Source organism: Hipposideros armiger, unplaced genomic scaffold, assembly GCF_001890085.2.
Source record: "Hipposideros armiger isolate ML-2016 unplaced genomic scaffold, ASM189008v1 scaffold_66, whole genome shotgun sequence".
In the NCBI taxonomy this organism is placed as follows: domain Eukaryota; kingdom Metazoa; phylum Chordata; class Mammalia; order Chiroptera; family Hipposideridae; genus Hipposideros; species Hipposideros armiger.
In genome coordinates, this window is record NW_017731416.1 from 1,808,380 (window position 1) to 1,834,980 (window position 26,601).

A 26,601-nucleotide genomic window follows, 5' to 3' on the forward strand; every position below is an offset into this window, starting at 1 on the left:
TAAAGCTTAACACATTTAATATGACCAAAGAGTACCTTTAAATAATCTATAGTTGTTTTTTTTTTGGGGGGGGGCATAATTCCAGTGAGTGAACTCATTTGTATCAAAAGTTCCCTAAGATCTTACACTTACCCCCAAATTTGCCAACTAATAACTTTTTAAGGGAACCATCAGCTCTTATATATCCTTCCAGTGTTAAACTTTGCTTAATAAATAGAAGCCGTAGATATTACCTTACAGTCTTCCAATAGAGAAGAAGCTGTTAGCTTACTAAGCTAGTATAAATATGACAAGAAACTCTTGAGGTTACTGAAATGCTGTTTTAACTACTAGAAAGACTACACAGGTGGTTCAACAGAATTTACTTGTATATTTTCCATTTTCTATACTATTTGAAAGCATAGGATAACTGTGTTAGCTTTCTACAATACTGTGTTTTAAATTTATCCAGTAAACTAAGGTGCAGTACAACTTAGGAGATTAAAAATAAATCTCCACAAGATAAAGCAACTCAGCAGGCCCTGGTATTAAAACATTTTCCCAGAATAAACAGATATGCAATTGCATTAAAAGGCAGTTTTCAAATATTTAAATTACACCAAGACTCCTTCCAGATAATCTGTCTTGCTCAAACCAATGCCACCAATTTTTATTCATTGTTAATAGTGGGGTATGGGTTTTTGGTAAATGTTTATGGTTTTACTGTCTTATCAAAACTCTTTTGAAGTACTACCAAGCAGCAAAATAAATTGCATCAGCTCTCTGCTCACGGTAGAGGTACAAATTGTGGAGTCACAAAAGGTACAGTTTAACAGTAAGTAGTGCATGGAGAAACAGTAACTAACAAGTGTCCTAAGTACAGCGTTGGGTAGAATCAAACGAGTTATGTCTAATTGCTCAACTGAAACTAATAGAGGTGAATTCAAAATAAAGTTTGAGATTATAATTGGTGTTTAGAATCAAATTGAAGAATTTCTTGATAAAATATAAATTTGTTCTTTTGAAATTGGAAATAAACTATCAATTGATGGAGAGCTAGAGACTTATTATTAACCCCTCTTACACAGATAAGGAAATAAGTGACAAAGTCTCTTGCACTGAAGTTATGTATTTTAACAGCTTTACATGTAATATTCATATATAAAAAACTTTTAAGTGCATTTCTCCAATTTAAAAATCTAAAGAATTCAAAAATAAGGCATTCAATATTTGAAAAAAGTACAGATTTACAAAATGTGTATATTCTGTCATGAAAACTCCACACCAACATTATACACTTGGAAAAAAATACAAACAGGATATATTACAAATTTATGTAAGCAATAACTTAGTTCACACCATGCAATAAAAAGTACATTAATCAAGATACACAAGCTTTTGTAGGTTCTAAACTGAAGGACTTTTTTTTCTGCAGAATCCATAAAACCTGTGGCACTTAAAATTTGTTAGCCTTTCTACTGAGAGGTAAATTATACACAACAATGATGAAAAAGATTAACAGACCAGTTGTCTATTATGAATCATTCCAGCTTTGTTCAACAATGGCCGAAACTCTTTTCTCATATTCTCGTTTGTTTTCCTGATAAAGTTGTGCTGCCTGGCTATTGGCTGGACTGTTTGGATTCGGTTCATCCAGCAGAGACTAGAAGGAAAGAGAGAAGAAAAAAGAGATTTGCAGAATTATTATTTATATTAACATAGGTCGGAAAGGTACACAGAAGTTATAAAAAAATAACATATTATCCAATAAAGAAATGGCAGAAATTAGTATGTCTTACGTATTTTTAAGTCTAAATACTTTCAGAATCTGCTTGATAACACAGTAGGAAGTTTCCTGCTGCTAGAGAACTTAATCTTCTAAAACAAATAGCTCTCAATTGCTTAAGACTTCTAATTTAAAAGAAATTGCAAAAGAACATCCTTCAGCATACTAACACATTAAACCAGGAAATAAGCAGCTTGATTTGGTTAATATACAATAGCTATAAATAGCTTAGCAACTAACATTTCCAAAGTTAAACTCTATTATTTATGAGTTACCTATGTGGTTACTTAGCAAATGTCTGACAGTATGTTGTTTCCTTTAATGTAGCAGCCAGGAATGAAATAAAAAGGTTATAAACAATGTTTATAATGATGACCTCAATAAAAGCAGAAGTGTGATAGACAAAACTTTAAAAAAGTCACAAACCAAAATGTTATGTCTGTTCCTTTCAAATCCATATAACTAAAACATCCCTCACTGCACCCGTCCACAAAACTGTCATTCAAGGTCAACTCTGAAATATTCTGCCAGAGTGCTTTGGCTATATAAATAGTGACACTACTTTCTTTTTTTGAAATGGAATTTCTTGGATGGGGCAACAGCCTCAATGCTTCTCTGCATTTGGCAGTTTCTTAAGGTCCCTGTGGATTTTCTAAGCAATCATCTTTATTTGTCCCCAAGATTTTTCATCATTCTTCTCCACAACTTCTAGATATGCTTCATGAGCACGAATAATACTTGACCTATGAGAACACTTTACTGATACATGATCAGGAAAATGATTGTGGATCTGACCTAATGCAATCACTAATGAAAAAGCAGACCAGTCGTCTGAAAATCATGGTTTTTGTTTGAACTCTGCCATTAGTTACTTGGGTGCTAGGAAGGTAGGTTAGTTTGCTTGCTTGGTCTTTAGATTGCTAAAGGAGCCGACTGTATCCCACGGAATCTTGAAAAATCGTGATGTATTTTAACATACATTTACCTGAATTGATGTTAAGATAGAAGATACATCATATGTTGGACTCCATCGATTCTGAAGGATATCTAAACATATGCTACCATCAGCATACACTGTAAAGACAACACTGAAACTGATTACATATTAACTTTGTCATATCCAACAGTTAAGAGAAATCCTTACCACAAACAAAATGGTTGGCCCAGTCAGAAGTTTTGGACATTAGAAAATAAGTAAATCCCCTCCTGTCTCACAGTAAAACCAGTCTTCAAATTAAAGTCTCTTATTTTGCACCTTTTATCAGGAGGCTGAGAGTTAAACACATGCCATATAGCAAATCTGTTTAAATTCCATATACCTACATATTCTTAAATAAAGCTCTTTAAAGTTTATTTTTTTGACACAGCAATTCCACTCCCAGAAATTATTCTAAAATAAATCATCATGGACACACAAAGTTTTATTTACAGATGTTCACTATAATACTATTTATAAGAGTGAAAAGTTGGAAACTACCTTGTGGTCCATACATAAAGAGGGGACTGGCTAAATAATGCTACATTCAGGGCAGCTGGATGGCTCAGTTGTGCTCTTAACAACAAGGTTGCTGGTTTAACTCCTGCATGGGATGGGCTGCACCCTCCCCCACCTCCTCACTAGATTGAAAACAGAAAAAAGAAATAATGCTACATTCACATAACCAATACCAAGATAGCCACCAGAAATGATATACATCTACCCTATGTTAACTGATGTAGAAAGACACTCACATTTTTTTATTGTAATAATTTTCCAATTATTTATAGCATAATTCCATTTTTTGTAAAGAATTATATATAAATATTTTCATTTGAAGTATATGCAGTTGCAAATACATTTGTAACACTAAATGCCAAAATGTAGGTAGAGGATATCCGTAGGCAGTAGGATTATGAAGGATCTTAATTTTATTTTCTTTATGTTTTCTTGTATTTTATGATGTTTTTTGCAATGACTATGCATTCCTTTTATAATTAAAAAATAATAAGTGATTAACATGTTTTAGAAGTCTTTAACATTTGGGAGGCTTATCCCTCTGTTTTGAACTGATTATGTGAAAATACAAACAATGAACATAAATTTTTATCCACCTGCAAGACTATCTGTATGATAAATTTCCAGAAGTAGAACTGCTTGTGTTGACAAAGGGTAAATGCTTTTAAATGTTATAGATACTGCCCAATTGTGGAACGCTTCATGGAGCAAGCCAGATCACTCTACATAGAAAAAGAAATGCAGTTTTTGGGGGGAGAAGAGGCAAATTATACCTAAATACTGTTATTTCATAGGGCTCTATCCTCAGTCCTCTTCCTTCTGACCCTTTACATACCCTCTGGGCAGTGTTACTCCAATGGCCTCAATTACTATCCATGTGCTAGGTACGCAGAATTGTTAGCTTTAGATCAGATTCTAAGTCTCAGCTTAAGAGCAACAGTCAACTTACTGTCTACCCCACAGGAACATCAAACTTAGTAAGCCCAAAGCAAAAATAATCACCTCTGTAAAACCCATAAAAGTATAAAATGATTTTAAAGTTTTAAATTAATAACTATTTTTGAGAAGAAACCAAAAAGTTAACATCCATCGACTAACAAACATAAAATACAGCATATCCATATAATGGAATATCATTCAGCAATAAAAGGAAATGAAGTACAGATGCGGGCTTGTTAGCTGAAAGAAGTTAGTCACAAAGAACCACATTTATATGAAATGGCCAGAATAGGCAAATCTATAAAAGCAGAAAATAAATCAGTGGTTGCCTAGGGCTGGAGGGTTGGGAGAAATGGGGAGTGATTACTAATAGGCATGAGATTTTTTTGGGAGGCTGATAAAAATGTCCCCAAATTGATTATGGTCATGGTTGCATAACTCAAGTGTATATACTAAAAACCACTAAACCGCATAATTTAAATGGTGAACAGCATGGTATGTGAATTATATTTCAATTAAGGTGTTTAAACAAAAAAGTAAACAGAAAGTTAACTAATAAAAAAGTACTGATAACAGAAAAAAGGGAAACCATGTTATTAATATGAGGGATGGAAAAATAACCTAATACATTATTTCCCTATAAATTAGTTAAGCTTGAAAATCTTACACATAACCCTGCACATTCTACAGTGTATCCCACCTGGATTTACAGAGCCCCCTTATTACAATTTGGGTTGACTGAATACCAAGTCTAAGCCAGATAAAGCTACAGTGGAATAAATGGTAAATGACTTGGGAATTGCCCCCAAAACAGAAACAAAAAGTAAAAGTAAACTTGTCTTGGTTAAAAAAAAAAAAAAAAAAGGCAATTGGAAGGAAAAAGCAATTAAATCTATTATTGGGAAGTCACACTGATTCCAGACACATATATAAAAATACACCTCTCCTTTGAGTAAAGCTCTATCTGCCTATAGCCAGTTTATGTAGTCTGCAGTATTAGATCAGATGCAGTCAAGAGGATCTCTGAAAATGTTCCTCCTGAAAGTAGGTAGGTTACCTGATGGGGAAGGCCACATCTAAACGGGCAAAGGTTACAAAAAGGAACAAGAGCTTAAATATTTTGGAAAGTAAGTCCTTTAAAGCACAGCTCTTTATAATCCAGGAATATAAATATATTAGAATAGGAAAAAATCAAGGAAGAGCAAATCTAATTACAAAGGGGTCACTCAGCAATAGTAAAATAGTAAGAAACTTCTAAAAGGGAAAATAGGAACAAGAGAAAAAAATGAAAAACTTATTTTAAAAAGTCTTAAAAACAAATTACAAACCTTTGACCCAGTAATCCCACTTCTAAAAACTTATTCTAAAGAAATATTCACAGGTATTTGAAAATATTTATTTTCAAGAATGTTAAGTGCTTTTCATCACCAACAATTGGACACACACTGATTAAATACATTATGGTAAACTCATATTAACAGAACATTTTGCAACCATTAAGAATGATGCAAAACAGTATTTAACAAGGGAAAATGTTCATAGTATATAAAAAATTACTTAACTTTACATATAACATACCAAATTTGTACTATCACTTATTTGGGTTTTTTTTTTTTAAAAGCTAAAAAAAAATTTTTTTTTTCCTACGCGACTCATGGCAGCCCAGCTCCAGGTTGAGCTGTTGTTCAGCATCTTAGCTGTGGAGGGCAGTGTCACTGGCCCTCATGTGGGATCCGAACCGGGGCCCTCTGGCGTCCCAAGCCAGGTCTTAACCATCGCGCCCCTCGGCCGGCCCAAAAAGCTAAATTTTAAGTGGACAAGATTCTTTTTTGATATCTTTCATATTTTTACAAATAGATATTACTTTAAAATCAGAAATGATTAAAACAAAACAACTTTACCTCAAATTTGGAACCTTGATTAAGATTCCAGGCTACAAAAACGTGGCTAGTATTAACATGGAAACATCATCTACAAGTGGGCCCTAAGAATGAGAAGTATGGGGCAAGATCTAAAAGGAAGGAAACAACTCTCCCACCGCCCCAATATTTGCAAAGTCTAATAAATTGCTACTTACCATTTGGATGAAACATTTTGGATAAAAACCTAACAGTTGGCGGTTTATTTGGATATTCTTCAGAAAATTCTATTACTAGTTTAAAAGTACCTAGATAGAAAACAAACCAAAATAATTATAGTAAAGGCAAGCATAACTTTTTAATCTCTTCATCAATGAATTCCCAACCCAATTATTGATGTTCGTACAACCACACAAAAATCAATGCCAATTTTGATTTGGCACATAAAACATACTAATATACTTCTATTTACATTAGACTGCTAACACACAGCATTGGCAAGCACTTAAGGGAGCTAACACTTCATGTGCTATTGGTGGGAATGTTAACTGTCACATTTTTAAAAGGCAATTTGGGCCCCATCTACTAAAACTTAAAATGCATATTTGGGGAACTACAGATAGTTTATCATAGCTTAGAAGGGGGTGCCCAGAAGATTTTGAGAGAGGGTGATGACCACATGAAAAAGGATAGAGGCATGGGTGTTAATGTGAAAGGTCTATTCTGTGCCCATACCAACCCTTCACTTAAATATGCCAAGTATCAGTAAGCATTAGTGTAATTGCCTACTACTGTTGGTTTATAGACCAACATGGTACATTTTGATCAGTCTATATTAGTATTTTATGGTCAATAAAGGCATAGACATTTTTAAAAATATGCATTTGTAACAAAGTCAATCTGTCCATACCAAACAAAAAAGCTACGAACTCTCCAACTCTATTCTGCAGAAATAACATTATTAATGGTTTTGGGTTTGTCTTTTTAGAGTCCTTTAATTTTGAGGTTAACTCGCCTAAGGATGGAGAGACCTCTAACTACAGCCCCTGGGACATACTAAGTTGAGATTTATTCCTAGTGAAGTCAGTAAAACTTTAAACCACTCCAGATCTGTACGGGATGCTTTCCTTAGTTCACCAATGCAGTTTTACAAAACAAGATATGTCAACTATAACTGAAAATAAATTAAACCCTTGGTGAACCTACATTCTAAATTCCTGATTTCAGTTTACCAAGATTTAGAGGCATGTGTTTAGTCAAATATTTTATCTCCTTCACTAGTCATGTACTTGGTATACAAAAACTCTTACTTCTTTACGTTTTTTGTTATTTGGAAATTTGGGATTAAGGAGGCCAAAGATATAAGCAAAATCAAAGGTGATAACTGTTTCATATTTTGATATATGAATAGAGGTACTATGAAATGTACAATTAGTGTGGACAACCTCATACCTAATTATGCATTTTTAAAGCTTATATTTTAATTTTAATTACAAAAATGCACCATGTAAAAATTTCAGGCAAACACAAAACAGCTATTTTTAAGTTGGGGTTTTTGCTCCCCCATATTATGGGGTCTCGGAACCCCTTTTATACTCTTACCCCCAACCACCACCAAGCTTCCAATGTGAAGTCACTGAATATGAAGTTGGAAAGAGATGCATGCAACAGCATGCCATTGTATGATATTGCCACCAAAACTAAAACAATAGTTTCATTTTTAAATACTGGGTCTCTAATAACCAGCTTGTAAAAATTCCCCAAATTTTTAACAATCTGTGCTCACAAACTGGTATAAGCTACCTCCAGCACACCACTGGCTGTAACAATTGATATGTTGTATTAGAAATTATAACTCAGAAAATCTTAAAATATGTATCATTAATAACTATAAACTCATTCATTACACATTAACCCAAGTAACATTTAATGAAGAAACAGTTATATTTCTCCCAAGTTAGTGAGAAGTGAAGCACTGTTTTACATTTTTGCAAATCTCTTTAATGACTGGCTTAACAAGACAGCTGGATTCTCTTAGCTACTTCTGCGTTCAATCTGTTGCAATACACTGTTTTGGTTGAGGCACACAAAGAAAATCAGGCCATCACACAAATATGTAAATGAAAAAAGGAGTCTTTTCAGATAACTGTAGATATTTTTTGGTATTATACCAAAGAAATGGTAGGTTTTTAAAGGTTAGTTACAATGCAGTTACAATGTTAGTTACAATGAAACCATATAAACCTACTGCATCGGTTACATTAAAAGCTGCTGCACATTGTATGAATCTTTTATCCATCCATAATTTCCTGTTATACACTGGTCATTTGGAAAATATTGGTTCACTGTTACACAAACCCTCTAAATGTCACCATATTCCATTATATACCATCAAAAAAAATCACAATAGGTAATAATACCCACTGATCTCATCAGAAGTCTTAAAAGTATTGGGAAGCTGTCATTTTTATCAGCAGCAACAAATTCTGTCAGTGGCCTTCCTTGACCTAACAGCTCACTTTTGAGAATGTCTGCCAAGTACTCAACTCTAAACAATCACAGTTTGTGAGTTACTATTTCAAGTAAAAAATCTTCCATGAAAAAAGCAGTAGTTCAAATTGCAACTCAAACAACTGCTTTTCCTCCAGACAATCATCATACTTTGGTACACAAGGAAGGGCCATATGCATATCTCCCACTTCATCTCACAGAATATTAAAAAGGTGTATGCTCAAGGGTCAGAATTTAGTAATTTCTACTTTTTCATCAGACATTTTTAAGTGAAACTGGCATCTTTTAAAATGCAAAGAATACAAGTATTAGTACAGTTTGGTGACACTTGTCTTGATTTGTGCCAAGCTGCTAAACTACTTAGGTCCAGTTTTAGTGACTAATGCTTTTGTACTATCAGAGCAAATATCAAATCAGTGAAAAAGGCAAATAATGTCTTAGTATTGGTATGAAGACAGTTGTAATCACATGGAACTCCAGAAAGGGTTTCAGGACTTAAGGGGTTTATGGACCACTTTTGAGAACCACCTGGTATAGACTGAAAAGCTGAAGTAGTTTAGTACGTACTTCTCTTCCTTATCCCAACCTAGAGGTAACCACTGATAGCAGTGTGATAGATACATAACCCTTTCACACACACGCTTGCACGTATGTACTTAGTAAAAACGTGACACTACAACACACATTATTCTGCAACGTTGTCATATGTCCAGATCACCTTATTCCTTAATAGGTACATAATATTCCATAGCAATATCGTAATTTGCTAACCATTTCCCCTATTGTACATTCAGGTTATCTCCTTAAAAACAGTGCTGCAATCACTATCTTTGTACAAATAGCCTTGATGCTGAAGCCATTTTGATAACAAGAACAAACTGGTTTAACAATTTTTTTTTAAAACCATGCTATAACTAGGGAAAATCTAAATACCTGGTTAAAATCCATTTGAGAAGCTCAACTACAAATATATATTAGAACTAGTTTTCCGTTTTCCTGGCTCTTGGTGAAAATACTGAATTTAAGATGAAAAAGATTATGCAGAATATTATTTATGGATGTTAAATGCTAGCTGTATGTGATACTACTGGTAGCTATGTGTATTTAAAAACAATTTCAGCTCAACATTCTATCAATATAGATAACAAAGTTTGAAAAAAAGCACAATTCCCCTCCTGGTGTTTACTCAGGGACATCGCTGGCATGCTACAAAGCCATCAAAATTTAAACTCTTCTCAACATAGACCCTTACCATCTACGCTTACAGTTCTATAGCTAATTAATCAAAGTAACAGTAACTGGCAACACAGGTGATCAAGCTGAGGTGGGAAGAAAGTCCTTTGTAAACTATAACTTAATAGCATTTAGTTTTAATTTGATCATTAACAACAGAAAATAGTTTTAAGTAGATGCATTAGTGTTACAACTTTCTACTGAAAAAAGCCCAATACTATAGAAAACATACGAGAATGACTCACCATCTTCAAAGGGTGTCCCTTCTGGTCTGAAAACAAGAAGATTTCTGATTAAAAAAAGTTTTTCATTCTTTCATTCTGCTTTTTCCTGATTTTCAACAGAGAAAGAGGGGCTCATTCTGATCATTTGTGGAGTCTTTAAGATGTTGTTAGTTTAATATCACCTAAGCCCTAGATTTTTATAGAAGTATAAAGGGTAACTTGCATTTTCTAAGTTTTCCTTTTAGGGTGGTTTTACAAAAAAAAAACCACCAAAAAAAAACCCAGCCATTATTTTAGCACAAAAAAATTCAGTTTATAAATAACAACCAATCATTTTGTAAATATATGTGTTCTTAACAGAATGTCCCATTTACAATTTACATCAGTAAAATGGAAATCAACACCCTTTAAGATAATCATGACATCAAAGTGTTCTGCTTTTCAACAGACCTTTATCTCTTGCTCAAACTGGATAGACATAACTGAAATCACCAAGAAAGCCAGTTTCTTTTGCTCAAATCCTTTCCTTGCCTCTGAACCCCAATTTCATTTTTCTTAAGCAGCAGCATGAAATGTAATTATTACTTGCAAGGCATATTCTGGATCTCAAATAAGCATGTTAACAGCCTAAATTTAATATAATCACTTTACTGTAGAAGGGTGAACTACGAACATTTTTTTCACTAGTTTTTAAAGTAGATTCAACTGATTCAGTGGCAACTCAGAATCTTGTTTACAAAAGTATTATCTTTAAAGTTTTAGTGCAAAATCCTAGTTTAAAAAGAGTGAAAGAAAAAAGATCAAGTGTGGGAAAACCAAAGAAAAGGCATAGGAAATTTTAAATTAAAGATGCATATATGCAATATACCACTATATAATATGTAGAGTGTAAGACTGCCTTCTCACAAGGCTCCATTCAGCTACAGCTATACCTCATTTTATTGTACTTCACAGATGTTGCCTTTTTACAAATTAAAGCGAGGCCCTCCACCAGCGAAAAAAAAAAAAAAAAAGGGAAATTACGACTGGCTTTATTGTGATGGTCTGGAACCAAACCCGCAATATCGCCTGTACTTCAAACTGGGCTGTGAAATATTTTTCATTTAAATTCTTGCCAGTGTAAATTCTCAAATTTTTGGTTCCCAGCCTTTTTATAGTTCCAGTAGAATGAAAGCATAAACATTTGCTTTGTACATTTTGTACAAACTAATTTATCTTTTTCCCTTTAGTTTCAAATGGTACATTTATCAGTAAAGCCAAAGTCGTTATAAAATCATATGTATTAATACCAAAATGCAAATAAATTTTATGTAACTGCCAAAACCCTTATCAGAATGATTTTTCTAATTTACCTTGCAGTTTTTGTAACATCCCCATTCCACCTTAGCCTCTCTTCCTAGTTGTTACACATTTTTTTCTTACAGAATCACCACATCTAGCAATTGTTATATCCTTCAACTCACCCAAATATAACTGCATTCCACTGCATGATGTTATTTTCAGATGGTGCGCCACTGACACCCACAGGTGGGTCCTCTTGCAATCTAGAAACCCAGGTAGTAATTTTACAAGTTGAACATTTAGACCAGGAAAAAAAGACCAAACAGAACACCTATGCGCCATCTACTTTGAAACACAAACTAAAACCATTTTTCTGTCCTTGTGTTAAGCTGGAATAAATCATATAACTTAAAAAAAAAATCGACGAGGTATATATACACTTAGCTATAAATTATGTAAAATTCCAAAGGGCTTGGGACTATACCTCTTCAAATATCATCAAGATTAAGGTATCTCTTCAAGAACTAATGTATACAGGCTGCCCTCAATCAAATAAAAAAATAAAATAAAAACCTCAACTGCAAAAAATATTTTTATAGATCAATTTTGCTGCTGTATGAGTCCTAACCACAGCTATTTGTGCAACATTGCCACTAAACCTCTCCCAACACCCCCCAAACAAAAAAACCTCAGTGTAAACACTAAACGATTGAAAACACATATTCAATTTAATTAGGAAACTAATTTTAGGCTGGAGAGTTCCTTTATCCCATTTGCTTCAATTGGCAATGGCTTTTAAAGTAATCAAAGCTTCAGTTGTTAGGTTTTCCTGTCAGTCCCTCTTTTAGAGGCTCTGCACTAACACTAAATCTACTGTACCTCTCAGATCAGGAGACTCAATACAAAGCTACTACCTCCAACGTTGTCATAGTCAAGTTGTCATAACCTGGAGACCCTTGGAAAATTAGCAAAGGTGCCATGTGTTCAATTCAGAATAAAGCGGGGAATCACAGTAAGAAACCAGGGTTAACAATGGACACAAACTGGATTTTATTAAATTTCATTCATAGGAGTTAGTCTGAAATCTACTGATTTCAAACTGTAGAAGACGGCTTTTGCACGAGATAGGGCATTTCCTTTTAAAGACTCATCTCAGTAACAAATGAATGCTATATTGTATATATTATATATGCAGTGATTGTCATGTAGTATACTTTGAAATTAGCCTACATAAAAATGGTTATTTTTAGTGAACCTCAAGCAGATTAGGATGGACGGATTACGATGGATGGAAACCATAGCGGAATTATGCTGCCTGACGCCCACCAAACGCAACTGGTTAAGAGAAGTGACGAATATATTCAATGATAAATTGGCCAAAGCCCAAAACAATAGCTTCCAAATGCCTCACCTACGACTTTATAATGGCGAAGTTAAGAGGGTACTTCCTGAGCGGCTAATCTAAAATTTTATACTAGATATTCTGTCTCAATCAAGGCAGTCTCCCTTGAAAAACACTTAAAATGTTCAGAAGTTCGCAATACTAAGTTTTCTCAGTCACTTTTTACCCCGTACCTCCAAGCGTTCAATCAAAGGTAAGCAACTGAAAAAAATCCACTTCCTTCTCACTAACCCCCACACCTCTTAACAAAACCCTATTTTACAAAAGGAGGCACAGGGAGTATCAGGTTAGCGCCAGTCTCTGGGAAGGCATTTTTCCAGACTTTGGAGGCTATAGATAGGGCTTTATACACCAGGCCACGGAGCTGAGTTCCAGAAGGCACTGGCAGCCGGTGTTGCCAGCTCGACTCCCAGGTCTCTAAGCCAGTTCTCAAGGTCCTTTCAGGCGGGCGGGGGAGAATCGGGTTTCGGAGGATGGGTTAACCACCTCCGGGCCTCGCGCAGCAGACCCCACCCTCGCTGCAGAAGAATGGGGGGTGGGGGAGCTATTCGCCCCAACCCTGCCACTCCGAGGAGACCGCAGGGCCATCGAACAAAGCTGATTGGTGCAGCAAGCAGCGAAAACCGCTTCCGCAAAAGCTCGCTTTTGGGAGACAAGGAGGGGGCGCCGCAGGGTGCAGGGGTAGGGGTAGGGGTGGGGGTGGGGGGTGAGATTTGAACGCTAGGGCGAGACGACGGGCAGCTGGCCCAAGCAGGCAGCGACGAATCTTAGGACAGCCCACAGCCATCTTTTTACTTTTGGGGGGGAGGGGGTATCGAAATGTCTTACGTCAGAGGAGTGAGCAAGCAAAGATGTGGAAGTGCGAACTGGGGGTAGAGCTGGCCTTCTGTCGGTGCCGCAGGGCCCACGGTCGGCCCTCTTAGGATCGTGAGAGAAAGGTATCCCGATCCCCACCCTGCAGGCCCGCAGATTTGGGGAGGAGCCATGAATTAGGCGAAAGTGATGGGCCTTACCGCTTGAAATCTCTCATGAGCCTCCTCCGGGCCGGGGTCGACATGCTCCCCAGCTGCCCCGCGGTCAGTCTGAAAGAAAAGAGTCCCGCGCAGCCCCCCCACCCCCCGGCGCGGCGGCCGAATCACTGCGGGTCACCGCCGCCGCCGAGGCTGCACAAACAACCCTGCAATGACGTCTCCCTCCGCCGCCTCCAGATCCCTCCGCCCTCCGCCGGTACCACAGAGTGAGGGGTGGAGCAGAAGGGGATAGGCCGTTTGAGAGCTCGTATAGTAGCCTTTCAGCAGGACCCTATCCATTGTGGCTTCCTAAACTAATCGAAAAGTTAGTCTTCTCTGTGTTTAGACTGGAAGTTGTGATTTAAGAGACACCGAAACCGAAACACCACCCTGTCTCCCCCCTTTACTAGTTTAGGCCCGACCGGGTGGGGAGAGAGGGACTCAAGCGAAGCCGGAGATTTCAGGGAAAGGAGGAGGGATGACGTAAAACCACGTGACTGCTGGCGGCGTTGTCAACAATCCACCCCTGAGGGGGAAGGGGCGAAGTATCTAGAACCACGTGTCCCTATGACGCGATTAGAACGGATCACGTGAGAGCGTCTCCTAGATCTGATTCTCAGCCAGGTCAATGAACCAGGTAGTTAAATCGACTGGGCTGAGGGCGGGCATATACCTTTACTAGTTTTCCATCCATTTCGTCCTATGAACACGGAGGGCAATCAAAGAGGTCGTGGCGGAAGCAAACCTTGTTTTGCTTCTTAAGTCATTAAAACTGAGCCGAAAATAATTTGGGTTTAAAATCTCCTCTGTTTGGTTCAATGGCTTATCAAATCTGGTACATGAAGAAGAGTGATGGGGGCCTTCAGTTTTTTCTAGTAAGTGTGGCATTGAATGCTGAGGCCCATACAAAGTAAAATCCCCTGAAATCCTTTCTTAGGGCCATGCAATAGTGTGTATGTATGTACGTTGCAGTGGGGTTTTCAGGTTGGAAAGTCTGGGCAAAGAGAAAAGAACGATGTAGATTGTCCAAGGTTTATTCACACTCCCTGTGGAATTATGAATTTTGTTTTTCCCGTATGGGTCTGTTCACCTGTGAGGATTTGTATCCAAGTCCATGGATTTAGCTACGGTGGGGTGCCATCGTGTTTGTCAATAAGTGTGGGTATGAGGACTCCAGAGAGCGTATCAATGGAAGGTTGGTTGTCAAAGAAACCTAAAAATATGATTTAGATCTGGGGGAGAGGAGGGGAGTGGTAGGGGGGAGGGGGGCGTGACATAGCTAGCCTGGATAACTCATTTTGGGTTTTCACACCAACAGGTGAGGTGCTAATGTTCCAGAAATGCCCAGTGGGCAGGGGCGGGGCTTAAAGGTATTGACTGTTGGAGAGGACTGTGAATACTTCAGCCCAAAGTGGGATGAGAAGATAGAATAAGGAAGGACCTTAGAATTGCCCCAACTTACCCAAAGTTAAATGTAACCAGAGAGGGCTAACTTTCCCCACTTTCCTGGTACCTCCCTATCTTCTAACCCTGAATTCCAGCTCTTGCTTTTAATAACTGCCTTCCTGATCAGGCTAGCCAGGACTAACTCTTGATAGGTCCTGCTGTGCATTCACAAGTATGATTCTTTGTCAAAAGCTGGATATTCTAATTTTTACTTTTTTGCCTTCTTGCCATAGCAATCCTAATCCTTCCCATAGCTAAGGGTGAAGACATACTGGTAGGATTACATGCAATGAAATGCTAAAGAGAAATTAAAAAAAAATCCCTGCTATGTCATTTATCTAACAATTTATAATTGTTTTGGAAACCCAGTTTATGGTTTTCCAAAATGAAGTAACACTTTCGACAAAATCAGTGATGTTTCATTAAAGTCTTATAGCAGTGTATCGAGCAAGAATCATTAGCTGTCCTGGTTACCAGACCTACCATAACCTATTTGTGGTGTTAAAAAACAAAATTGAACAGAGTAAATTTGAAAATCTAATTGGCTTTATTAGCGATTAATGAATGGGGCAGCATCCCACCTAGCAAGTAGAAGGGCACTCTGAGGGGTTTTACAAAATGGAAGATTTTTATAAAAAGAAGATAAAAGAACTATTAACAAAAGAAAAGGATTATTTTTGAGCAGGGACTTCTTTTTGGGTGGGAAGAGAACGGGAAGGGTTTTTATCATGCAGATTGCCTGTTCTTTCTTCGAGGGTGGAGTGGAGAGGGCCCACGTGATAGATTACTTCATTGGTGTTGACTGGAAAATTCGAGATAGTGAGTCTGGAGTTTTGTGGTCAAGACTTTTCCTGGGAGAGGTTGAAATGTCAATTAGATAAGGTATTAAATCTAGGTTTGGTATTATGGGCTCTTAGCTCTGGTGATACCATTTTGGGCCTGTGATTTTTTTTTTTCTTTAACAGTAGAAAGCATCATTTTGAAGCTATATAATTTTAGACTAGTGATTCTGTATCTCTAAATTATGAGCTCACTGAGGGCAGGGACTCTGATTCATGCCTTGTCCCTTGCAAATACTTAGCCCAGAACAGATATTTAATAAATATGCTTACAGCAAGTCAGGGCCCACTATGAGATTTACTATAACATTCTTATTCTTAGAAAGTATTGGGTTATCGGAAAAGTCATGACGTATTTTTTTCTGTTTTTCATTGCAAAAATGCGTCATGACTTTTCCGACAACCCAATATTTTATAACATGGTTGAACAACTTTTTAAACGGAAAGACATTTCTGAACTCTTTTGGTGGTGATAAACAAAAACCATGACCACTTCTTCCTCTCCCACTCCTCTCTCAGTATAAACCTTAGCAGCATAGAAACACCTGGGAAGCTTTTAAAATACCAGTTCCTTTACCCTATCTCATTTAAATTAGGATCTCTGGGGGTGGGGTCTTTTTAAAAACTCACCTAGCCTTAATGAGATGTGTTCTCATACTGCCTGCCATGCCCCCGTCAAATAAGAGGTTCGTACAATACTACCTGCAGCCACCCACAGATCAGGTCCTGGGTCCCAAGAAAACCTCGGTCTTGCCCACTCCTCAAACCAGACGTCTTAGGTCCTGGACCAGCGAGTAGATAGGTGTGATTTTTTTTTTTTAAGATTTTATTGGGAAAGTGGGGGAGGGGAACAGTGTTGGGGAATTGGGGAAGGGCAACAGACAAGTTGTTCTTCAGTCTTTGTTGTGGAGGGCGCCAGTAGCCATCTGGCTTCCCACCGGCAGCTCGTGGCCTCTAAGCTTATGGTGCTGTGTTCAGTCTTAGTTGCCGGTGGGCATAGCCCACCATCTAACAGGCAATCTTGTTACACCAGCTGAACCATCCCGCCACCTGTTGGCAGCTCAGCGATGGCGCAATGTCACTGGCCCATGTGGGAATCGAACCAGCGGCCCCGTTGCTCAGAGCTTGCGCTCTTAAGCCAACTGAGCCACTGGACTGAAATTTATTGGATAATAATGATGCTCTCTCATTTAGGGGCAGCATAGTGAGATTTGGTCTTTTAACATTTAACTCTTTTTACATAAAAAAGAACTGAAAGCCCTAAGAAATACCTGAACACTTGCTCCACTGATATCCTTGTTATTCATTGGAGGCTGTCATGCCAGCAGAACCCCACATCTAGCTCTTAAAGCAATTAGATAACAGCTTTTTTTTTTTTCACCTGTGCTCTTGTATGTCAATCCATGTGTGGTACAACACTTTGAATTATTTTCTTTCCCAAAGAGTTTAGAGTTTTGACATGTAGTGACTTTTTTTTTTTTTTTTTTAGATTTTTTTTGGGGAATTCGGGGACTCACGGCAGCCCAGCTCCAGGTTGAGCTGTTGTTCAGCATCTTAGCTGTGGAGGGCAGTGTCACTGGCCCTCATATATGGGATCAGAACCGGGGCCCTCTGGCATCCCAAGCCAGTTCTTAATCATCGCGCCACTTGGCCGGCCCAGACATGTAGTGACTTTTTAAAAAAGGATTACTAGGAGTTCGGAAAAATTTAAACGCTTTATTTCAGGCATTCCAGAAATGTTGATTTAATTACCGTCTTATCCGCATTTTAGGAATTAATGTCGATAGCTGAGGTCGAACTCAAGAGTTTTCAAAGACAAACGGGGTCTGTGGAAAAGATTCCTATTTTTTCTGTTTATATTTTCAAATACCAGTTTATTGTGTAAACGCATTATCCAGCTTGAACGTAACTAGGTAACTCAGAAAACTACATTACACCAGACTTGTTTGGAAGTCTCATTTTACAAGATGTCTCCACTTCGTGACACCAGACATCCTTTTAGGACCAAGCATAAGCAACATGTGTTCTCTTGCCTGGGAGCATATGCGAAACGCAGGTAGGACAAGAATCCGCCTTGGTTCCCTTTTCATAGAGGATTTGCCGTCACTCGCGCTGCAGTCAAAATGCTGATCCGCCCCCATCTCCGCTCAAAAATAACTTGGTGAGGAGGCCCCAGTTTGATCAACCGCAACCCGTACTTCTCACCTCCACCCCACCCCCAAGAGAACTTCCACTTAGAGTCCACCGGGAATCGTTTTCGCGTCTTCTCATTCCCCTTCCGGGTCAGGCCGGCGCGGCCGATGTTCCGGTCTTGCGCGCTAGGCCCGCGGCACCGTTGCCATGGTAGTGGGCCGCTGAGCTAGTGGGGCCAGCCTGCTAAGTAGGGTCGGTGTCGTGTTGCCCCGCTGGGAATGCGCAGAGCCAGGCCCGCGGGACTATAGAATGGGCTGAGGCGGTGGTTGCTGCCGGGACGAGCTCGTCTGCAGGGCGAGGGGAGTGACACTGGTCTGGGACCCTAAGACATCTGGTTTGAGGAGCGGGCCGGATCGAGGTTTTCCTGGGTCCCGGGGCCTGTTCTGTGGGCGACTGCAGGCAGTATTACGGAAACCTCATATATGTCTGGGGCATGACTGGAAGTGTGAGCCACCCCATGATGGATAGGTGACGTATAGAGACAGAATCTTAAATCTTAGTGTTGATGACAATAATCGAGATAGCGGGAGGCTCCCGAAGTTCTGGTGAGGGTTGGAGCCCCACGGGACATCTTACTGCTGAGCTCACAGAGTTTTCAAAGACAATCAGGGTCTGCGGAAAAGATTCCTGTTTTTTCTGTTTCTGTATTTTGACGTATTGGTTTATTGTAGAAATGTATTATCCAGCTTGAATAAATAAAAGGTTTAACATTTTCTTTCTTTATTTCTATGAAGAAGAAGCCGGGCTTAAGAATGGAGATGTATGAAACCCTTGGAAAAGTGGGAGAGGGAAGTTATGGAACAGTCATGAAGTGTAAACATAAGAATACTGGGCAGATAGTGGCCATTAAAATATTTTATGAGAAACCAGAAAAATCTGTCAACAAAATTGCAACGAGAGAAATAAAGTTTCTGAAGGTTTGCTTCTTTTGCCTTAATTGCTCTCTGTAAGTCAAAAGAAAAGTTGTTGTGGAATAAAAAATTATATAAGGAATATTTCAGTTAACACATGCAGTAAGACATGTACTAGGAAAACAAGTGTGATACCCTTCTTTATTGTCTACATTTTCTAATTTTATAATGATACAAGATAAATGTGCTTATGTATAATGGAACAAAAGTTATGCCAAATATTGTGAAATAATTATTAAGAAATAGCCTAGGTATAACACTTAATAAAAATGGCTGCTTTGTGCAAGGCATTGTGCCAGATGCTGAGGCTATCATGAAGTAAAAGACAGTACCTGTTCTTCAGGACTTTCATTATTCAGACAGTAGGACATATAAAAATAATACTGAATGACAAGTGACTCATCATAAATGCCAAGTGATTAGCACAAAGTCCTGTTGGGTAGGGAAGGTTTCTTGGAGGAGTTGGGACATGAATTTGACCTTAAATGATGTGTAGAATTTACGTTAGAGGGAGAAACTGTTGTGTTACAGGTTAGGGGAATAGCATCAGCTCAGAGAGGCTAAAGCAGGACAAAGGACAAAGCAGAAACATTTGCTTATAGCATTTCCTGCACAGAAACGGAAGTGAGATTAGAGAAGTAAATTGGAGATATGTTTTAAAGCCTTGTCTTTGGGGCTAAGGAGTTAAATTTTGATTTTGTTAAGAGGTGAAGGTTTTGAATTCAAAGAAACTATAAATAAAAATCTGGCGCTGTTTTTTAAAAATAGAGTGGAGCACTGAAAGGATAAAAATAGGCCTGTTAAGAGTTTAATTCAGGAATACTGATAAATGTAGTGAGGACCCTTGCTGGAATGCAGCAATTTGAATGGAAAGGAAAGTTAGAACCTAATATATTGCAAAAGAAGACATGAAAGAGTGTAGAAGGAAGTAGAAAGGGAGGAGTCTAAGGCATCTTTGAGGTTGGGTGAGCTATCATTAGAAATATGTAAGACCCAAAAGAGACATGGTTTGGGAACTAGTTCAGCTTTAGGAATTTGAATTTGAGGGGACAGGAGTACATTTAAGTAAAGATGACCAGTAGGCTTTTAGAAATGGGGGACATTATCAGAAGCTATCAGGATGGAAGATAGAATTTTGTATAGGTATGACAGGTCACACAGGACAAAGAACTCAAGAGTGTAAAGAAAGGAGCATTAACATTTCTAGGTGATTGGGTATAATTAAGTGATTAAAAAGTGTTTATATATGTATTTTATATATTAGAATTTATCTAGATGCTTTAAGGTTTATGACCTTGACAATGTAGTCTAGGTGTTTCATGTGATGAAGAAAACAAGATACTCTTGTTCATTTTTATCTGATACAAAAGCAATATGCCTTGTAAGTCCATATTAAATATGATGAATTGATTTGCTTTCTAAATAGAAGAACTATATTAGGCATATGTGAATTGTTGGAACTGCTCTGTTTCTAGACAATGAAAAGAAAAGTTAAAGTCAGTAAAGATGTTATAATTTTGTGAAAGATACCAGTCCTTATCCTGATGACCTAAAACAATACTATTGTATAAGACACTGTTGTGCACTGTAAGTGGAAATCTGACTAGAAGGAGACCTTTTCCCATGCAATGTCTTTCACTCTTTCTTCAACTCTGTTGCATTTAAGCTGATTTTTTTTCTACGTAGTCATTTGGTAAAAACCAATATGTGGCAAGAACACAGATGAATTTAAAAATGTACTTTACTATTACAACTATTATGCAAACTATTTTGAGACACCTTAACCATTCGTATTGGTTTATTTCTTATAGAATTTTAATTCCACAAAACAGATTTTTTGGATTAGTTAACATTCTTAGTCTAAAAAGATAGCCACAGTGAATTAATTTGAACTAAATTTTTATCTGCTAGAATTTCATTAAATAAATCACAGTTAGAGTAATTAGTGAGAGTATCTCCAGAAAAGTTGTCTAGTCATGAAGGAAAGCAAAAGTAAACAACTTGAAAAGGGGTAATAGAGCCTGCTGGTCATCTTTACTAGGTGCTTTTGAGGTTATCTTTACTAGGGTTTATCTGAGAAGGTACTTGGTTCCTTTACCCTGGGTTGATCTTCCCTAATGCTTATTAACTCACATTAACCCTTAACTGCTTTGCCTTTAAAATAAAGACTGGACAGGAAACCGTTAGTTTTTCTTCCTGAAAGATTAATATTGTAGTGTCCAAAAGCAGACAGCTCTTTTCACTCTGCCAGCATGTTGTTGCTGCAGCACTCGGCATTTTGCAAACTGGGAAAATTGGGAGCAAGAATAGGAAAGGAAGCTGGTATTATATTTTGGCATGTTTTTCTGTTTGTCATGTTTTAAGGACTGGTTTATGTATTAATACAGATAAGAAGAAAAATTGATATTGTGCCATTGGAATAAAGGCAAATATTTTTCATAAAACTATACTTTTCTAATGAATCCAACATTGAAAATATAACCCCTTAATTTTTAGCCAAATGAATAAATATTTTTGGTAATTTAAAAAAAATTAAATATTTAAGAATTGATTGTTATCAAGTTATTGTGTTGAAAAATAGAATGAGCAGCATAAAATATTAAACCATTTGTTTTCTAAGCTGATAACAGGCCATTTTTGACATCTTGAAATTATTTTAACAGTGATTGTTAAGAGTCTAAAAAGATGTCTTGTTTAATAGAATACTAGAATATTATTCTAGTAGGATAAAATATCATAATATTTAATAGAATAGAACAAAAATGTACCCACAAATAATTGTATTTTTATGTAAATTTCCTGTAAATTGGTATTTCATATATCTGAAAAGTTTCACGATAGTTTGATACTCTTGTTCCACTGGGATGAATTTGTAATGTCCACCTGGAATTTAGGTTTTACTTTCGAGAGTTTAGGACCAAACTCAGAGAGAATAATTAATTTCTGTAAATTCAGATCACATAGTGGTATTGAAATCCATGCTTATTTGAAAATATAAGGACCTTTTAAATTTCAGATGTTAAATTTAACCACAAACCAAGTTAAAGAATAGGAAGAGGGCTGGCAGAGTGGCTCAGTTGGTTAAGAGCTAGCTCAAGAGTGCGAGCTCTGAGCAACAGCAGTTCAAGCCCTGGCCTGAGCTGAGCTGCCAATAGGTGGCAGAATGGCTCAGCTAAAATAAATAAATAAATAAAAGAATAGGAAGATAACTCTTAGCAGCATACCAAGTTGCGTTAAAGTACATGAACTCTAAATTATTTTAATAAGCAATCAAATGCTAACTTGAAGCAAAGTAACATTTCCCTTTGTTCTATAAGTATTAATTATGAAATAGATGAACAGTTTCTTAAAATAGGAATGTAAGCAAATCAGTTGAGAAATTTCTGTTGAAATGCACGGAGGAAAAGAAGCTGAGAATATTTCTGCTTTTAAAAATGATTTAGGTGTTATATATACAAATTATTGTATATGAAATAATTTATGAAAAATCTGTCTCTTTTGTCAATAGCAATTTCGTCATGAAAACCTGGTCAATCTGATTGAAGTTTTTAGACAGAAAAAGAAAATTCATTTGGTGTTTGAATTTATTGACCACACAATATTAGATGAGTTACAACATTATTGTCACGGACTAGAAAGTAAACGACTTAGAAAATACCTCTTCCAGATCCTTCGAGCAATTGAATATCTTCACGATAATAATGTAAGTGCTTCAGAGTAAGCCAACCAATAGGATGTGTATGAATCATAAGTGCCCTTTAAACACTGTTCTACTTTTATGAAGGTTGTTAAAACTATTTTTCTGTCCAACACTGACATCCTGAAAATGGGGTCACTACTTTACAATTTTGCAGAACCAAAAAACATATTGAGCACACAATATTTATAATTATAGGGCAGACCAAGTATGGGATGCTAAAGGAGTTATTAATCATTTGGTATGGAGGCATCAAGAGTCAACTGGAACATCTTTTATTAGAGAAAATTCACTAAAAAACATTGAAAGTCAGGCTAGCTCAAAAGAAGGGAGGCTTGAAGGTAGGCGCTGGAAACTAGGCCAGGGGACTAGCAAGTCAATGTGGATGACTTTGGGGGAAGAAAGGAGAAATAAAGGAGCTGAGAAATATAGAGCCTGGTTTAACTTATAAAAAACTCAAGAAAGGAAAGAAGGTCAACTGCTCTGATGTTCAGTGTTGCCTTCAGCATTGCTTAGTATGTGTTTAGCTTAGCAGGTTTTTATGGAGACACTTTGTTCCTCACATGAGCTCTACTTTCTGGAAAGTTAGATATGTATTTAGGACATAACAGTAAAACCCTCAAAAAAAGTTTTGTTAGTGATAGAGGCATAAAATCTGTATATCCCAGGCTTTCTCAGACATCTTAATTTCTAATTTTCTGTCTTATTAATAGTGCATCCCATTTTGCGGCTATGAAATACATGGTTGTGATAGCAACTGGAATTCAGATAGTAATTTCCCTGCCAGCTGGATCCATGGGGAGGAAGTATAATACAATCGTTAAGAGCACACAGTGTTTGGAATCAGACTATCTTGGGTTTTTACCCACCAGCTTATCTATGGATAACCACACAACTTGTGCAGTTCACAACTTGAGCAATGAAAGGTAGCAGCCCCATTACTCTGTGGCCCCAGGGAAAGCATGTAACCTCTCTGAGCCTCATTTTCCTCATGTATGAAATGATACTATAGTACCTCACAGATTTTTTGTAAAGATCGAATTAGATAGTAGGTATAAAGTGTTTAGCACTGTATCAGGCACATTTTAAGTGTTCAATAAATAGTGCTGGTAGGGAGCCAGGATTAGTCATGTTATCCCTACAGTGCCTTATCTATAGGAGACTTTAAAAATGTTTTGGGACTACAGGGAGATACCAGTATGAGCTAGACTGAGAGTAGACTTCAAAGAGGAGGTAAAACGAAAGGAAGTACAGGTTTGAACTGCAGCTAGGATGGATTTCACTAGGAGGAAATACGTTCAGAATAGGGGGAGAGCCTAGCAGAGGACTGCAGACAGTGGTGATAAGTCAGCCTACAGAGACCAGGTAAAGTGTGATAAGAACGCACAGGTGCCCTGGGGAGAGGTTTTCCAGAACCTTGAAATTCATCCTGAGGAGTTTGGACTTTTTCCTGAGGACACTGGGAAACTATGGAAGGCTTTTGAGCATTGCTATAATAGAATAAAAACAAAACCCGAGCTTATTTTGGTAAGAGTGGAGGAGAAGTATGGAGAAAGACAGGGAGATCAGGGGAGAGGCCATTGTGACAGCCCAGATCCGAAGTGGTAAGGGCTTGGACTAGCATAGTGTAGCATAGTGGCAATGGGAAGGAGAGGAAGGACAACCGGGAGAGGGGGATGGTGGGTGGACGATGGAAGGACTTCAAAAGAGAAATGACAGGATGTGGGAGCTACTTAGATATAAGAGGGACGCAAACAAAGGGAGAAATCAAAGATAATTCCAAGATTTTAAATTTGAGAGCAGGAAAATTATGCTGCCATTGGCAGTTTCTAATTTTAGAAGGGGAATTGCTTTTAAGTACATGAATATTTTAAAGGACAGTGAGAATTTCTAAGTAAAAATAGTGGTTAACCAATTATATAACATGGCCTTAGGAAGTTGTCAGAATTGGATATGCAGATTTGGGAATCTTCCTCACAGTGGCTATGGTTGACGAGCTAGTGATGGATTACTCTTGAAGGGACAGAGAGAAAAGTAAAAGGTAGTCCTCAGCACCAAGTATAGAAGAATACCCAGGAGGGTGTGTGGGGTAGCAGAGAAAGAGGCGTGTACAGAGAGACCCACCTTCTTTTATTTTCTGTTCTTATCTAGGACCTGGAGTAAAACTATCCCTGACCCTCACCTCACAGAATGTTGTAAAGTTAGTTACCTTTGAGAATTAAGGCAGCAATGAATGAAGTGGCTCATTAGAATAAATATTATCATAGTTATTATCTGGATATCTCCGTTCTGGACTTGATGATTTCAGGTCATTTTCATGTTGACAAAAATCAAGAAAGGAAAACTTCATTTCCCTAATGTTTCAAATTTATTATTATTTTTAAAGATTTTATTGGGGAAGGGGAACAGTGTTGGGGAATCAGGGAAGGGGAACAGACAAGTTGCTGCCCTTTTGTTCTTCAGTCTACCGTAGTTGTGGAGGACGTCGCTTCACTAGCCCATGTTGGTATTATCATTGTGCTGTTCCCAGGTGAGGCAGATTGGTCGCCGCCCTCTGGACAGCCGCTCACGGCGGCTCTTGGCAGCTCATACCTGCTGCCAGCTGCTCATGCTGGCTGCCGGCCACACACAGTAGCTTATGCCAGCCCACTGCAGCAGGGGCTGCAGCCTACGCCATTACCGGCGACTCACAGCAGCCCAGCTCCAGGTTGAGCTGTTGTTCACCATCTTAGCTGTAGAGGGCAGTGTCACTGGCCCGCATGTGGGATCCAAACTGGGGCCCTGCTGCTCAGGGCTGGTGTCCCAAGCCAGCTCTTAACTAATGCGCCACTTGGCTGGCCCCTAATGTCTCCAAATTTAAAATGACTGGGTTTTTATATAGCTGCAGTTTCTGAGATATTGTCTACCTTGATATCCCATGTTCCTCTTAATAAGAATTCATGAAGTCAAATACAGTTAAGTATCAGCAAAAGCTTTTCATCTCCAGAAGTATTTGTTTACCTTCTTTCATTTAATAATGAAGGCATATTTTCTTTTTTATATTGGTTTCTAGGCAGCTCAAATAGAAATTTAATGTTCAGTGGAGTAACAAACTATAGGATTCTTAGTTTATCCTTTTTCATTCTGGTTGTTTTTATAATTGAAAGTGTTGACCTGGTTAATATTATAAGCCTCTTCAAAACCATTTTGGAAGCAGTCAGAATTTAAATGCAAATATTTGGCCACTTACTAGAGAGAAATGTTTTTTCATTCCCTCACTTATTTAGTCAACAAATATTTATTGAGCATCTTCTGGTAACACATATTGATTGTACTAGGTCCTGAGGATGCAGCCTTGAGTAAAAGACTTGGTTCCTACTCTTAAGGAGCTTATTAAATTTTATCCAATTTTCAGTAAACTTCAAGAATTATAAATAATTTTGATCAATATCTTAAGATTGTCGATTTTCCTTAGCCCCAACCCCACCCCCACTCCACAAAGCCCTGCTTCCCTAAATCTAGGCCACTTTTGCATATTTTCTTTTTTTTTTTTCCTATTCTGCCATCTTAGACTTTTTCTCTTGTGTATTTTCTTAACTCTGCTTTTGGATTTTAAACTCAAAGCCTTCCAAACAAGGAATTATTATTTGTACAATATTGTTAACATTGTAATATATTTTATTTTACTTTTATTATTATATATTTTTTAAAGATTTTTTTAAATTGGGGAATTGGGGGAGAGGAACAGTGCTGGGGAATTGGGGGAAGGGGAACAGACAAGTTGCTGTCCTTTTGTTCTTCAGTCTAGTTGTGGAGG

At 37.6% G+C, this 26,601-nt stretch overlaps 2 protein-coding genes across 2 annotated transcripts in view; one reads left to right on the forward strand and one right to left on the reverse strand.

Moving 5' to 3' along the window:
- Positions 1-350: 350 nt before the first annotated feature.
- UBE2B (ubiquitin conjugating enzyme E2 B) lies at positions 351-13,885 on the reverse strand. Its single transcript, XM_019642222.1, has 6 exons — positions 13,723-13,885; positions 11,490-11,570; positions 10,048-10,073; positions 6,277-6,366; positions 2,751-2,839; positions 351-1,642 (listed from the first exon to the last, which is right to left on the reverse strand). Exons 1-6 carry the CDS (start codon positions 13,764-13,766, stop codon positions 1,514-1,516), a joined length of 459 nt encoding a protein of 152 aa, XP_019497767.1. The 5' UTR covers positions 13,767-13,885; the 3' UTR covers positions 351-1,513.
- A 345-nt stretch (positions 13,886-14,230) lies between these two features.
- The window catches only part of CDKL3 (cyclin dependent kinase like 3), a 49,227-nt gene continuing 36,856 nt past the window's right edge, over positions 14,231-26,601 (forward strand). The window contains exons 1-3 of the mRNA XM_019642157.1: positions 14,231-14,356; positions 18,932-19,114; positions 22,617-22,811. Coding sequence (XP_019497702.1) covers positions 14,348-14,356; positions 18,932-19,114; positions 22,617-22,811 — 387 coding nt within the window. The 5' untranslated portion in view covers positions 14,231-14,347. The remainder of the gene's footprint in view (positions 14,357-18,931; positions 19,115-22,616; positions 22,812-26,601) is intronic.